Raw genomic sequence first — 15048 nt, 5'->3', positions numbered from 1 at the left:
CTTGCTGCAGCAGTTGTGGGTGGCGATATTAACACCAGAGGAGCAAACCAAAGTTTGTTTTCTTGCTGCAGTTTGATGTTGGAAAACACTGTGCCAGGATGTGAGAGGCTGAGATCTGGAGCAAAGCCAGGCTCCTTTCAGACATGGGCGTTCACACACAAAGTGAGCTGATGCGCATATTCTGCTGTAGGAGGGGGAAGAAAACCTGGCATAGGATGTAATAACAATATTTACCTAGCCATAGGGGTAGTTTACAGATAGGCGAGAGGGAACAGGGAACAACAGTGAATCTTCTGAGGGTGATGGTGCTTCCAGCAGAGGGTTGGTTGGTGAGCAAGCAAATTTGCTTTGCAGATACAAGCGGTCTCCTGACTTAAAAGCGTTCTTCAGCAGAGATCGAAAGGAATTCCCCCGCTCCTAGTGAATGCACTTGAACTGTGAGGGGAATTCTTTTGAAGCAAAGCTGAAAGTTTTCAAGTTGCTGGAGCAGAGATGAGTGGATGATTGATCTGAAAAGAGGTGAAGACCTCCGTGGGGAGTGCAGGGCTGTTTTTTCTTGAATGTCCATCCAGTGAAAGTCTGTGGCAGGACTCAGGAAAGGCTCCTGCAGACTTCAGCACATACTTTGGGAGAGCTTGCTCCATTTCAGCTTACCCAATTCAACCCAGCCTAGCCATTCTGGGACATGGACCTACAAGGTACGAGACACAGCTGGGAAATACACAGCCAGCTCTGTCCAGTACCTGTGGAAGGTACATGTCATCTTGGTGGCTATGGTCCAAACTCTCAAGGGAAGAAGTCTGGTAGGATTCATCAGACTAAGCTTTTACTCTTCTCTGATCACACTGTGCTTCACTTGCCTCTTTGTCATAGGCTCCCCCACTCCCACATCATATCTCTCTGGACCACTTAAAACCCATACCCATTAGTTCCCCTTACTGGCTTACAGATATCCCACCACCTCCGTGCTGGTGCCCTCTACAGAGGTAACAAGTCAAGAAGCTTTGCTTTGCTTTGCTTTGCTTCTCAAATCCCAAGCAGTACTTTGGGTTTTCCTTCCATTGATGTTACCCTCACCAGCTCTGCCCTATTAATGCTGTTTTAACCAAAGTGTGTCAGGCCCTCAAATTCCTCTATCACAAAGCCTCAAAACCAAAAGCTCACCACATTAGACAGAAAGGTAAAACACTTACTGTTCTGGGCCTGGTGCCTGCCTCTTAACACACATTTCCACAGCAAGCAGAGAAGCCCCACTGTTCACGGAACAGGGATGCTGTCAAAGCCATCCCTCTGAACCTTTTCCATCCTTGCCTAGGTGTTTCCACTACAGTCCTCTGGCATAACTCACTTTTGTCAGCTGCCTCAAAACGGATTAAATGCCACTTTAGAGGGTCACTCCTAGATGATTAAGTAGCATACACATAATTAATACTAGTCAACAGCTGCAAAGGTAGGGAAGCCCCAGAGGCTGGAGATACAGTTAGAGGCAGTGAACTGCACAACAAAATGGGTTTTGTTAGTGCCAGGCTCAAGTACTTCCACTGCAAATACAAACGGAAAAGAATTAATCACAGGTAAGGCACAAATGGACCCTTCAGTTCACTTCTGGGAAAGCTGCCAAGCCTCCCTTTCAAAAGGCTCTTTATACCACAGCTGTGCATTGTATGTAAAGAGCTCAGATCCCCAGGCACAGTCTAATCCCTGGGTGAGAGCCCAGAAAAGGGCAGGTGTCACATCCATGGCATTTATTTACTGTAAATGAAGAAACCGCTCCTGCCTCTGGCAGGGAATCATTTTAGAAGGCAGACAGAGGGTAAAAAAAGAGTCAAACCTGTGTTAGTACAAAGCTGAATCTGCGTTACGAAAACACGAGACAGGGTTAAGAGTTATTATTAACGTGCCACTCGGTACCTGGCGTTCGCATCTCACATGGGGAATGCACGATGTACATGTGTGGATAACTTTCGTCCTGGTTATTCTGAACTGTTTAGACACAGAAGTACTACAAATGACAACAGGCAATGTTACAGAACACTGCAATTTCTTCAGAACAGTGAAATCTGCCTTCTGAAACCACTCAAATTCCTAGCCAAAAGATCAATCACAAGTGCAAGCTGGGCACTAGCTGACACACAGAAGGGCATTAGCCACTCCATGGAACCCATAAGCAGGCACTTTAGCATCCTGGAATGTCTTCAGGGTTATTTTTCAGTGCAGGTTTTGGTGTGTCTGTCTCCTCTCTGGGAAGTCCACATTTTACTTCAGTTAAAGTGTTTCAGTCATCAGCCAAAATACTCAATTTTCAGGTGTTAATTTTTTTCAAGAAAGGTAAAATATTATGTGGAGAACAAACGTTCTAATGAAACCTGTTATTAGAGTAAACCCTCAATTTTCTGTTGAAAGGCAGTTTAAACAAGGAAGGAAAGTTTCACCCAGCATAGAGGGGTCTTTCCTGGTCTGTCTCCTGGCAAAAGAAACATATACAACACTCTCCTAGGAAAGGGCTTTCCTGTAGGAGCTGATTACAACCCAGTGTCTGCCCAAGTGCCATACAGGGTTCACCAATCCCCTAAGCCCTTCCTGCAGAACAGGGTAGTTTGGATTCATATAGCAAAACACAGCTTCACTCGAGCCCACCTTAAAATATTAATTTCAGCCCATCATGAAGCAAGGGACAAAAAGGGGAAGTTTCCAGCTCCTTCCAGTGCCACTTCCCAGGTCACATGCAGACCTTGGGGGAAAGCTGATGTTTGCTGACCACCGTGTATGACCTGAGCCTGTTGACATTCTCCGAGGAACCTCTCCCAACATTTGTTTTAGGGGGATTAAATCCAGAAAGACCACAGCAATAAAGAAACAGGATGCCCATCTCAAGTCTCAGCTTCTGAACATTCTGCTGCAGCAGAGCAGGCAGGTGTTTCAGCCTTTCCCGCTGCTTTCTGTTTGCTGGAGACATGAAAGGCAAAGGCTACATGCTGCAATTTGTGAAAAGATATATTAACACACACACACACACAAGTTTACTTTCTGAGATATTTTGGATTCCAAGTGGCTAAGTTAATGCTGAAAAGAGTACTTGAGCTTTTAAACTATCCAGGCTAGGTTTCTCAAGATACCCACATGCCTGTTGGAGTTTTAAAACCTGGTTACTCTTTTGAATTGTTATTTGTTCTCAACGACTGTCAACACCAGACTGATGGCTGTTATTCAAAAAGTTTAGCCTTCCAAAAGAGCTGGTGCACTCCTGCAGGTTCCTTCAGCTGCCTGTAGATACATCTGTAGATGCTGGGAAACTGCAGGAATTGTAAATCCTGAGGAAACACCTTTGCAAAGTAGTTTCCTGCATCTTTCAACAAGCCCCACTGCACAGTATGAGCAACACCTCACTAATGGGTTAGGTTTTAAATAAACGACCTCGTCACTGACACAAACCGATGGGAAGGATGAAGAGAAAGCTGCAGAACGCAAGGGAGGCCATGGTGATAAAGGAGCTCTCCCATGACTTTCCAAGGTGATTTTGTCTTGGACAATACACTGGCAGGAATGCTTGTAGTCCTGAGCCAAATTTTCCTGGCGCAAAACACCTTCAGTGTGAGGCAGAGCTTCAGAAAACGCTTCAGCACGTGCACTGAGTGCACGTGGGGACTATCACATGCACTTTGGTGATGTGCGCCCACAAAGGATCCAAAGTAGTGGCAAATAGCAGCTCCTCACCCATGCCACTGGGGGAGGGAAGAGAGAAAGTTGTAAGAGAGATTATTTGGAATTAAAAAATTGTATTTTTGTTTTCTGCAAAAAAATAGGCCAAGGACAAGCAGAAAAAGCAGTGGATGGAACTGGCTCATAACCTCTCACTACCAGCAACAGTGCTGGCTCATCTGCATGGATGGAGCTGCGTGATTTTAATGACAATTCAAGCTCACGCAGAGGTCCAGAGTGGAAATCTAAAACCAACCTCCTCTAAAGGCCAGATGTGTTTAACTTCCAAGGTTGTGGTTTTGAGTCTCTCCCTTTTCAGGTTGTGGAAATGTCAAGATCAAACTGAAACAGCTCCAGGATTTTCATAGAGAGAGGACAAAGGAGCATCCCTGCACGTTCAGCACATTGTTCTCAAGAGAATCTCCATGCAAAAAACAGAAGAGCTGACCTGTGAGCCCTCACCTTAGGCACTATAAGCCCACAGATCTGGGTGCAGTCTCCACACAGCTCTTTTGAAAGTGCCTGTTTGGGGTGGGGTGGGGGGAAAGGGGCAATCTCAGACCGGTGGCCAGCCCTCAGGTACATGCACTCATCAGGGAAATACAGTCCTCTGACATGAGGCAGGAGGTCAGTCTAGCTCAGAGCCAAGCTCAGGGAACGCAAATATCAACCTCAGCTGGAGGCAAAGCAGAGCTTCCTATGAGAAGTCTGGAGGGCATCCTCCAGGACATGAAGAGCACAGCACAGATACCAACAGGCAGGAATTCAGCTGCATCTTCCTATCGCTCTTCTATAACAAGATCTCCAGTGTCATCTTAGCTTTGAGGGCTACTCACTCCTAGAAGTGTCTCTCCAGCTTTTGTCTCATGCAGCCCTGTCCAAACCACTTCTAGCAGGCTGGGTTTGTGTGCTTGCCTGCCAAAGACATTCAATCCATCCCGAAATGGCAGCACCTTTCCTCCTCATTTGGTGGCATAAATCCACCACCACATCATTGACATTCTTAATGTCGGACCTTCCCCTGGTTTGAGTTTTGCTGGCTTTTAGGAGTGCCTTAAACTGAGCTCTCCATGTCCTTTCCACTGATGCTGCTTTCTCCAAAGTACCTTGTCTCTGATCTTTGGTTTGGTAAAGACCCAAGCTCACTGCATAACGGCAGGAACCATGGAGGGAGCAAGTGCAGAGCAATTCTCTGCCTGTTCTTGCAGCTCTGCCTCACCAGCATGGAAATATTGCCACTTCTCTGCTCTCCACCCAATTCTCAAAGGTGCAGCTAATAAAGACATTTAAAGGCACGAAAGGAAATGAAAGCACTCTGTCCCACTGGAAGCCACCAGGAGCTGGGTATTGAACCTTCATTTGTGCTTTTGGAAGTCTTCCTCCAGGGCTTTAGTGCAGCAGTGAACAACCAGTGTGCAATCTATTCACTGTTCTTCCCTGCTTATTTCACAGCTTGAAAAGAAACAATGAAACTATGGCCTTCAGCTCATCCACTTTTGCCTGATTTGCCAATTTTTATTGCTGTTCTCTATTCCAGCATCAGGACTTCTCCTAATTTTACTTTTATTTCTACTGTCAGTGTTCCAGTGCATAAATGGGAGCAAAGTGCCACCCTGCAGGACACCAGCATCAGTGCTGGCTGGTGCAGGGCTCCCATATAAACCCTCACATCTGGACCTGCAAGAACATTTTGTCTGACAGTCCAAAGCAAAAGGTGGGGCAGAAGGTGTGCTTCCTACTCTGTCTGGCTTATCGAGGTCGTCACAGCCTCTGAGGCCAGGACTGTCACTTTATGAGGCACTAAGGATACGGCTGTTTAATTACCTCAGTTTCCCTGTTTGCAGAGGGAGGCAAGATCTTCCTCAATGTCTCAACTCATTAATATTTGCAAATTGTTCTGAGAATAGGGGATAGTTGGAACTATTTCTAGGAATGCAAAATGCCAATTGTATTAGATGCAAGTTGCCATGCTGTTACAATATACTGAGCATCACAATATGTAGCAAATGGGACATCTTGTTTTACATCAGCCAAGAAATGCAAAGTGGCTTTGTGCTTCCTAGTTGCTTATTTTATACATTTTGCCCTGAAAAACTCATTAAGGAAGGGTACTGAGCCAGACTGAGATGTTTAGCAAGAGTCGTAATCTCTCTCGAAGTTCCCAGGCCACAGGGGAATGGATGTCCATGTGGGCAAATCCAGCTGCTCTCCCCACAGCTCCACAAAAGGCGGGACTTTAAAATTTGCTGTTGAAAAAGAGGGATGTGAACCACAGTTACGGCCCTTCTGCACCTCTTAAAGGAGATTTCCAGTCTGTGAGTGTACATAAAGAACAGTCTCTGCTCCCAGCCCTTCAAGAGAAGGGGAACAGAAGATCCTTTGAATCTCAGCTTCCTTCTACAGAGTGACCAGGGAGAAATTTTATTGGCTCATTCTCCTACAAATGAATCTATTTTGACTTCTTCCAAAGGATTTACATGGAGTCTGTCCTCATTTCTGTCTGGGAGAGCTTTGTGAGAGGCCATTTGGACAAGACCACTGCAATAATTCATGTCATTTGCAGACAATCTGTAAACCCTTACAGTGTCCCAGAATGATTAATTATTTTTCTAAGAATATGAAGCAGTGTGTGTGTGTTTGTGAATATGCATGCTCATGAAGAGTGAAGAAAGGCAGCTCCCCTAAGGCCCAAAGGCAGGAATAAAGATCAGCACAGATTTCTTCTTTGTAATGTAGGAGTTTTTTGATACTTCAGTTCTTTCACCCTGCCACATTTTAGGTTTTAAGTGAACCCAAAGCAGAAGGTAGCAGTCTTATTTGTTTCCAGGTGTCTTACAACAGACTCAGTAGACACAGTCTAACATATCCCAAATGCTTTATCCTGTAAGTCACTTATTCTAATAGTGATCACTGGCCTTGGCTTCAGCCACCCAGGAGAAGGGCAGTTAATGACACCCCTCAACCTAGATAAAAAGGCTTAAACTGAATCTCCATTAAGTTTTCAATATGATTAATTTTATATCAACTTTCAAACCAAACAGCACCTTGCTGGTAGTTCCTGCATGACCAAATGTTAACCCAAGTGAGTTCAGAACAAGGAACCTACAAATCCTAGGATTTGGAATGATTTCCTAAAAGCTATCTCAAACATTCTCCATAAATACCCATCCAATACAAACTAATCCCAAAGGGAAGACTTGTGGGAGCAAGTATCAGAACAATTGCTGGAACAAATGTTGAGGATTTGCTCAGACTGTAGTCCAAGCCCTCTTTTGCAGGAAGATACAAGAAATAAATCCATGTAGGCTTTTACTAGGTATATTAAGCCTGGAATCTTTTAGTATTGAGTGCTTAGACCAGAACCTCTCCCCTTTTCACATTATTTAGGCTATTGCTGCAGATGCTAAAAATTATTTGCTCTTTGCTGTTACATGCAGAGTTGGGTGAGAAATGTTATTTATTTCCCGGTTCAACAATTAGAAAACCATAGCAACACGATACATGAGAAAAAGAACAGCAATCAAACCGTTTTGATGCTTTTCATCACTAAAATGATTTTCTGGCAACAGTAAAGTTGACCGGGCATTCCTTGGGAGCAACTGATTGTCAGGGGGACCAGTAGCGAAGAGAATGATGGTTATAACAAGTTTTAAAAGGAAGCATCCATCCTTCACGAGGTAAGACATTTCCCCCTCCTTGCATACCCCATGATCATCCCCTTTGCTGTTACGCTTCATACCCAGTGGTACCTCCCTCAAAAGGTTTTGTTAGTCTGATTTGTCTGGCTAAGAAAATGTCAGCTAAGAATAAATCTGGGAAGGCTGCAAGTACAAACAGTCACACAAAAGATTTAAAAAACCCTATCCTGTTCTGTGCTTGTAGAGACCAGTCTCCCCACATGGTTAAGAGTCCAAATCCCACATGAAGGGAAGGGAAAGTCATGTGCGAGGTTAAACAAATCCAAAGCAAACATGAATATTAGCTTTGTTGTACGGTCCTGTAAAACAAGCTGGGTAAAGTTACTCTTTGGTTGGTTTGGTTTGGTTTTGTTACCAACATCTCTTGCCATACTGCAGTGACCCATTTGATGTTAATTTCACCACTATGCATCAGCTTCTGTTGTCTCTCCAGCTTATTGTTAGCATCAGTACTAAACTGTTCTAGCAGGAGATGTCATTAGCTTGTTTTTAATCCATGTTTCCACTGTGAAAAAACACTGAGATACATAATACTAATACTACTACTAATAATAATTCTAGACAGTCTAAACAACCTTTGGGACAGCTGTGCAAAACCAAAGTTGCAATGGATGGGAATGAAGCCGATGTCTTTAAAACTCATAATTTATCCTACCTTGCTGGCTTTAAGTATCTCAAACATCAGAGGCAACCCTTGTGTGATGAGCTCCTCTGTGTACTCTTCTTCCTGGATGGACTTGAATTCCTTTAGCAGACACTGGATGAGGGGTCGTCTGTGCTGCTGGAAGGATGTGCGCAAGGACTCCAGCCATGTGTGGAGTGTCCAGGGAACGCCTATGGACAGAGGACAAAGCTCATTCCCAGCTTTGGAGAAGAAAGTGCCCTTCTGCTTTTTTACCTTTACTTATGCTAAGATTTTAAGCAAAAGCTGCCAAATAACCCTAGAAATCATATTCCTATTTTTTCCCTGATTGAGAAGGCTGGTAGTTATCAGGACATCCCAGACCTATTACACAGAGGCTTTCCTCCAAATGCTAGAAGACTGTGGTCTCTCTGCTCATCTAGCTTTCAGCTTCTCTGCTGAGACTGCCAATTTGTGGTAATTGCTGTGGTGCTCTGTGATGCAGAAGCCTTTTGGAAACCAGATTTACACTAGCTCATTTGTTCGAATGCAGCCCTGGAGAGCCATTAAATGGTAAAAAAAAAACAATTTTGGCCACTACCCACCTAGATTCAGACTGGTGGTCTCCAGATTAAAACTTTCTTTAGTGCTACTCCATGTTCTCTCCTGATCATTACTATTTTCCCTAAACAGCACTGGGTGAGTTCAGCAGATCAGCCTTTTCAAGCAGTTTGTTGTGGCAGAACCACTCTCCAGGAACTTAAAGGGAACTGCTCCCATGCAGTGAGCAAGAAAGCACATGGAGCTAATGTACCTCTGCAGCCATTAGGCTGGATGTGACCTAGTTTCTGCTCTTGCAGAACAAAGCAGGAGGAAACGCAAGCCTCTTGTTTGGCTGCAAAAGGTTTTTCCTTCCATTTCAGCGAATGCCCAGTACCTGGAGAGCAGCCCTGTTGCTCTCCTCCCGTTCATCACCAGGGTTTGCCTGCTTAGCCCACTCTGCGAGCCACTCCTCAGACTGCCCCACAGCACACATCCCCAGAGCTGGAGCACCACACCAGGCAGAGGCATGCCAGGCACTTGGGTCTCTCTGAATGCAGATCAATGGCGATGGTAAATACACAGTCCAGACCAATTCCCCTCCATGCTACCCAACCACCCTCCCCACAGGCAGAAGCAATTCCCAGCAGGCTGGTATGATGTTCAAGCCCTGCTTTGGCAGAGTTGGCACAACCAGAAGTCAGTTCCCTGCCCGTACCCTCAGAGGCTCACAAACCCCAGGAAATAAAGATGTTTTAATGCCTTACAGCAGAGTACGAAAGAGAAGCTGTTAGAGATGGCCCAACCACTGAGCCAAACACTGCCTCAGAGCCTTATCTGATGCTCTGCCATGCAGCAGTGAAGATAGCTGCCAGTAGGAATCACTCTGTTCTGAAGAAATGTGCCAGTAGCCCCTGAATGGGGCATGCTGTAGAGCTGAAACGCGCTGGGCACCTGCCAAATCCCCCATCACCTGCTTCCACAAGAGCTGAGGGAGGTGAAACCATGGTCGGTTTAAGCAACAGTCCATTGACAGATGCATTTCTTTCAGCGATCCTTCCCTGGAGGGAGAGGAGAGAGGGTGCTGGGACTGACCTATGCTCCGTATGTCAATGGTCACATCCACGTAGCCGTGCTCGGCGCTGTGGTACATGGCCTCCTTCAGGGCTTTCAGCTTGGCCTTGCTGTTGCGGCTGGCGCAGAGCGGAGCTGCTGCTGAGTCGGGCAAGTCCGTCCCCTCAGCCAGGATCTCCTCCAGTGACAGAATATCGCTCTTCTCCTTCTCTGGCTGAGCAAGCAGCTTGCGAAAGACGTTCCTGTCAATCACAGCATGGCAGACAGGAGAGAGGGAAGGAGAAGGCAGGAGAGCAGAGTCAGTGGCCAGGCTTTTGTTGTGCCCAGCATACTTGCTGCAACATGGCAAGTTAGAACACCTATCCAGGATATTACTCCAATTAATGGCAGAATCAGCTGAGAGCAGACTAGAGACAAGCACAGCTCCTGCTAGCCCACCTGCACTGCCTGGGCCACGTCTGCTTTTGTGACAGGAACCATACAGATGTTGCACAAGTGGCATCATCTCATGGGAACAGAGACCCATGAGCTAAATGTGACTCAAGACTTCTTCCCACAATCAGGGAAGGCTGAGGTGCCTCTGGACAAGATCTCAGGACTTCCACCATGGAGGCCACTTGAGAAAGGAGCTGCCTGGAGCTACTGAAAGCACCACCACTTGATTAACACACAAAGCGGTCTGGGAAAGCTGGAGCAACTAGACATTGAACAAGGCCAGTCAGGGCAGGTTCGAGCACATCTGAGACCACTCTGCAAAGTAAAGTGCCATCAAATAGCAAAGCCCAAACTCAAGAGACTTGGTGACCTTAGGTTTGTACCAGTTTAAACTCATCAGTCTTAACAGAGTCACTTGGTTTCACAGCTGTGAGAAAAGAAACCAGGCTGGGCCTCATCCCACTTTGCTTGTACTCCAATGTCCTCCCTTCAGCTGCTCAGCCCCCAGCATGGGGTGGCAGCAAAGCATGGCACGTCCCAGACAAATTTAGGGCAGAAAGGGAAGGAGGAGGGAGTGTGTGTGTACACACAGGAACGTAAGAGCCAGGGCCTGAGACATGCACAGCCGACAGCCAAGCCGAGGAGAGCCCCAGGTCCTCCTCAGGCACATGGCTCCCACTCATATGCCAGCTGAACGTGAGACTCCAGTAACCAAACTGTCCTCTCTGTCCCAGGGATCCCCTGCAGGCTCCAGATGGGCAATGTTGTGCAAACCCACCCTGACACGCCATTAGCAAGTTGTTAGACTGGCAGCTCATCTCTAAGCAAACAGACGGTAGGTACTGTCTCTAACCTGTATCTATGTTCCTCTGGATGGCTACAATCAGAAAAGTAGGAACGTGAAGATCATAATACTAATCCATTACACTGCAGTCAACTCCTGAGTGTTGCAAAATCATGCATGCCAGGTGCTCGTTTCATTGCCTTTTTTTTTAGATTTACAGCATACATACAACATTAAGACATACAGGACTTTACAGTAAACACAGATGCAGAAACTGTATTCAACAAAAATTAGGGCTGCAGCAGTACAGACATGATTCGCTCAAACCTGAGAAATATATCAAGAAATTCAGAAGGAATGCTCTTGGCATTCCTTTCTGTCATCACATCAGCTGCCATTTAACAACCATTGCATTGCGACACAGCATGAGGACTGCCCTTCCTCTTTTGTTTCAATCAGATAGCAAAAAGCAACTTGTACCACCAACTGGTTAAAATCACATGCTACCAAAAAGCCTCTGCTCAGTTGGTGGCATATTCAATCGTTCATGCAGAACTTGCACCCATCTGCTCGAACCGGATGTCCAGGCAAAAAATAAGCACTTGAAGGATGCCACTAGACTTGTTCCCACTCTACCTGTGTCCATGTGCAGCAGCCTGACTGAAAGAGTTCATGTCACCTTGTGGAGTCATGGAAATGCCGTTCCTGTACATTGTTCCTATCATGGGGTCAGCTCCTCGCTCCAACAGCAAACTGACCAGTTCAAAATTTCCTGCAAGTCAAGAGATTCAGTTTTACTTCTTTTACAGTCCAGTGCTTATTCATCTAAATCACAGATCCTGACTGAGGAATTTATTACAGTGGGAGGAGAAAGTTCTTACCAGCAGCTGCTGCCAATTGTAAAGGAGTTTCAGAGTAGTTTTCTTCTCCATGCTCCAAGGAACCTTCTACTTTTGCTCCAGCATCCAGCAACAGCTAGAAAGAAAAATCACTGTTTAGAGCAACTGGGGGTATCACAGCCTTCAGAATTCATGAACAGTGACGAATGAGAGTCTAATGCATCTTGTTATCTGCAAACCAGATATGATGGAGACAAGTGACATGCAAATTTTGCCCATTGTTTCACACAGGCAAATTCATTCCTTTTTTCGCTCAGTTTATGCTGCCAGACACCAGGAGCAGTAGTGTCCAACTTCAGAGCCAAAAAAGTGTAACCCAGTGTTTCTGAATGGGAAATGGGGTAAGGTCAGTGTTAGGAAGTGATGCATAGAAGATGGAAGTACTGAAAATTAACCCAACAAGCATCCTTCCTTTGTGGTCTTCTAGAAGCCCAGCACCATCCTAAAATGGATCAGATTTCAATTTTCTCCATCTTTATATATAGTCATGGCCAAAAGAAAGCAATTCTAAAGAACCAATTGCAGCAATCAGTCCAAAAGTTGTGATCTTCATCAGGGACACTTGCACATGCATAACAACAATGCAGAAAACAAAAGCGGGCAAGTTGAGCAGCATGGAGCCTGTGCTCCAGCCCTGTCTTGGCCATTTCTGTCTTGAGACCTTCACAGTTTTGGTGCTTCATTAAGTGTGCCGTAGACAAGCTGTTTTGAAGAATAAACCTCCTCAACTTTCAAGATGCCAAAGCACAGAACCAGCATATCCCACGTGACACCTCAATGGAGTAAGGAGAGTGAGTGATACTCCCCATTCGGAACAGCACAAGGGCTGTTGTCCACCTCTTCCCCACCATGGCAGTGGTTTTGTATTTGCTAGAACATTATAGTGTAAGAAAGTGTAATGAATGAATAAACAAACATATAAAACAAGTGGTCAGGAAGGAGCACAAGGAGTTGTCAGACTTTTTTTGGTGCAACTTTGCTTTAAAATTGTCCTATTTAAACCTCATATTGGTTAAGGTTTGAACACTGTATTTGCTATATAATAGGTCTATTATATATCAGTACACTCTAAAAGAAGCAGAAGTAACCAATATAAGTATGACAAAGGGATACTGGTTTGAGATGGATGTAATTAGAACTGAAAAGGAGAAACAAAAGAATGAGATGCAGGTAGGGAAATACAATAATACCTGAACTACAGGAATATGTCCATGCAACACAGCAAATGTCAGAGCTGTCCAATGGCGGGTCTCAGGGTGGACGGATGGGTATTTATGAGCAGTACTGACAACCTACAAACAAATTAAAGTTATTTTTTTTTTAAAGAGCTATACGTAATAAAATTCAACCTGCCTGAAAGCCAGGCATGTGAGGGAGTGAGAAAGAAAACCTGGGAAAGGTGCTTTATAAAATTATTGGCTTTGTTTTTTTCCTGCAAAAATTTTCTCAATATTAAATCTGTGCTGATTTGACAGCTTGAATAGAGTTCATACCAAATGAAGTCTTTTTACCAACTACTGTAGCTCCATCTAAACCACTGGCCACCGGATTCTTTTGCACAAGGTCAAAAACATCCACAGCTGGTTACAACAGCACACACTGGGGAAGCGCGGATGGATCAGGACACTTACAGCTAAGGACCGCTCCCACTGACTTCTCCAGGCCGTGTATCAACAGCCCTGGGTCTTGGGACTGCTCCAGGCCCAAAGAAATTCTTTCCACATAAATCATTATCACTTTGTCACTGCCGTCATAAAAGACACATCACAAGCCCTACCCTAGAGTTCACAGGCGTGCTTCTGGGCTCCTCCTCTGTTACCAGAGGAAAAAAAGACACCTGAGAAGTGATGGGGCAGAGTGGCACTTCAGGAAAGTTTTAAGAAAACTCCTTTTACTGCCTTCTCCCGTCTGAGTTGAGTTAAAAGAGCAGAGTGGTGACAGATAAAAGAGATGCAAACTACATCCTTGGAAAATGAAAGGGTATTTTTCAAATTGCTCCTTCCATTTTCTACATCTTGGTGCCTGATGCATCTAATGTAGACATTGAGGAAGACAAATAACCACTCTTTGCTTCAGTTTCCCTGACTTAAAGATGGGGGTATTAATATTGATGAGGTCCACAGTGATGGTAAAATCTAATGAACGTTTGCAGTCCAAGGCTGTACACTCGGAGTGTGACACTAAAATTCAACACCTTATTATTCATCTTCAGAGGAGGACTAAAATCAGAGTAAAAGATGCACCATCTCTGTTTCATCAGCCAGCTATGCTTTCACCACCTCGTCTGAAGCACGTTTATCCACGTAGGGGAGCAGGAGCAGTTATTAAATGCTTGGTTGCATTAGCAGCTCACATTTCCAAGCGCCACATGCAGTGTTTTGCTAGAAGCACACGACCAGGCCCTCAGTCCCAAGGACAGGGATGAGGGCAAAATCTAAATAGCCCATGCAGATCCCGCATTTTGCCAGAGGAGCAGATCTGCACCAGCACCTAGGTGTTATCACAGAGATTTGCCAAAGGGAAAGCTCAGAGTGCAACAGAAGAGTGCTGGCCTCTGAGAAAGGCTTCTTTAAGTCTGCGTTTGTTCAGAAGGAAGATTGAGCAGCTCGAGCCTTGGGGTTTAGCCTGGGGAGCAAGAGCAGCAGAGGGTGAGGATGGGCAGGATCAGGGTTTGGCAAATGCATTCCAGCTCCTCCTCAAGCACAGATTCCCACCACTGTTTGGGGCAGCCCACGTGAAGCGGCAAAGAAAATGAAGTCATTTTAACTCCTTTGCTCCTTTTTTGGGGTTAGAGTTCCTTCCAGTTGACAGTGTTTGCAAAAGACCTGCTGTTGACCAGGCTTTTAAGGCCTCCATTGAGATTTGCTGAGCAGGTCCCACTGACTTCAGAGCAAACTGCAGCATCTCAGCACATCTGGAAATGAGTCCATTTTTTGCTAAAGATGGGCAATCAGAAAGGGAGGCACCCAGCATTTGAGGCTGCTTTTGGAAACATATATATATATCACTGATTCTCAAAGTGAAAGGGGAAAATGATGCAGGCACCTGACAAGAGTATTTATTTTTGTTCGTGGTTGATTTGCCTTTTTTTTCCCCCATAATTGCCCAATTTGCACAGTTGGTTGTGGTGTGCACAAATCATCTTATAATTGCACACCATAATTATTCACAGTTCTTGTCCCAAAGTGTTTTCATTTGATTTCAGAGCAAACACTCTACAGAAATGAATCAGGGAGGTTCACATTCATCACTGGAGCTGTTCTCTCAGATGTCAGCAGTTTCAGGAAGACAAAACTG

General features: G+C 45.2%; 1 protein-coding gene across 2 annotated transcripts in view; it reads right to left on the bottom strand.

The window, feature by feature from the left end:
• Nucleotides 1-15048, bottom strand: part of ABTB3 (ankyrin repeat and BTB domain containing 3) — a 170572-nt gene that overhangs the window by 14315 nt on the left and 141209 nt on the right. Inside the window, exons 7-11 of one of the 2 annotated variants that reach the window (XM_062602739.1) lie at nucleotides 12942-13043; nucleotides 11734-11827; nucleotides 11489-11624; nucleotides 9655-9875; nucleotides 8053-8231 (exon numbers count right to left, since the gene is read on the bottom strand). In XM_062602739.1, the coding sequence (XP_062458723.1) occupies nucleotides 8053-8231; nucleotides 9655-9875; nucleotides 11489-11624; nucleotides 11734-11827; nucleotides 12942-13043 (732 nt within the window). The remainder of the gene's footprint in view (nucleotides 1-8052; nucleotides 8232-9654; nucleotides 9876-11488; nucleotides 11625-11733; nucleotides 11828-12941; nucleotides 13044-15048) is intronic. The other variant, XM_062602740.1, reaches the window with a different exon arrangement.

This window comes from Pezoporus occidentalis, unplaced genomic scaffold (assembly GCF_034315485.1).
Source record: "Pezoporus occidentalis ecotype Australia unplaced genomic scaffold, CSIRO_AGI_Poc_V1 ctg78, whole genome shotgun sequence".
Lineage (NCBI taxonomy): Eukaryota > Metazoa > Chordata > Aves > Psittaciformes > Psittacidae > Pezoporus > Pezoporus occidentalis.
This window is presented reverse-complemented; position numbering and strand designations above follow the sequence as displayed.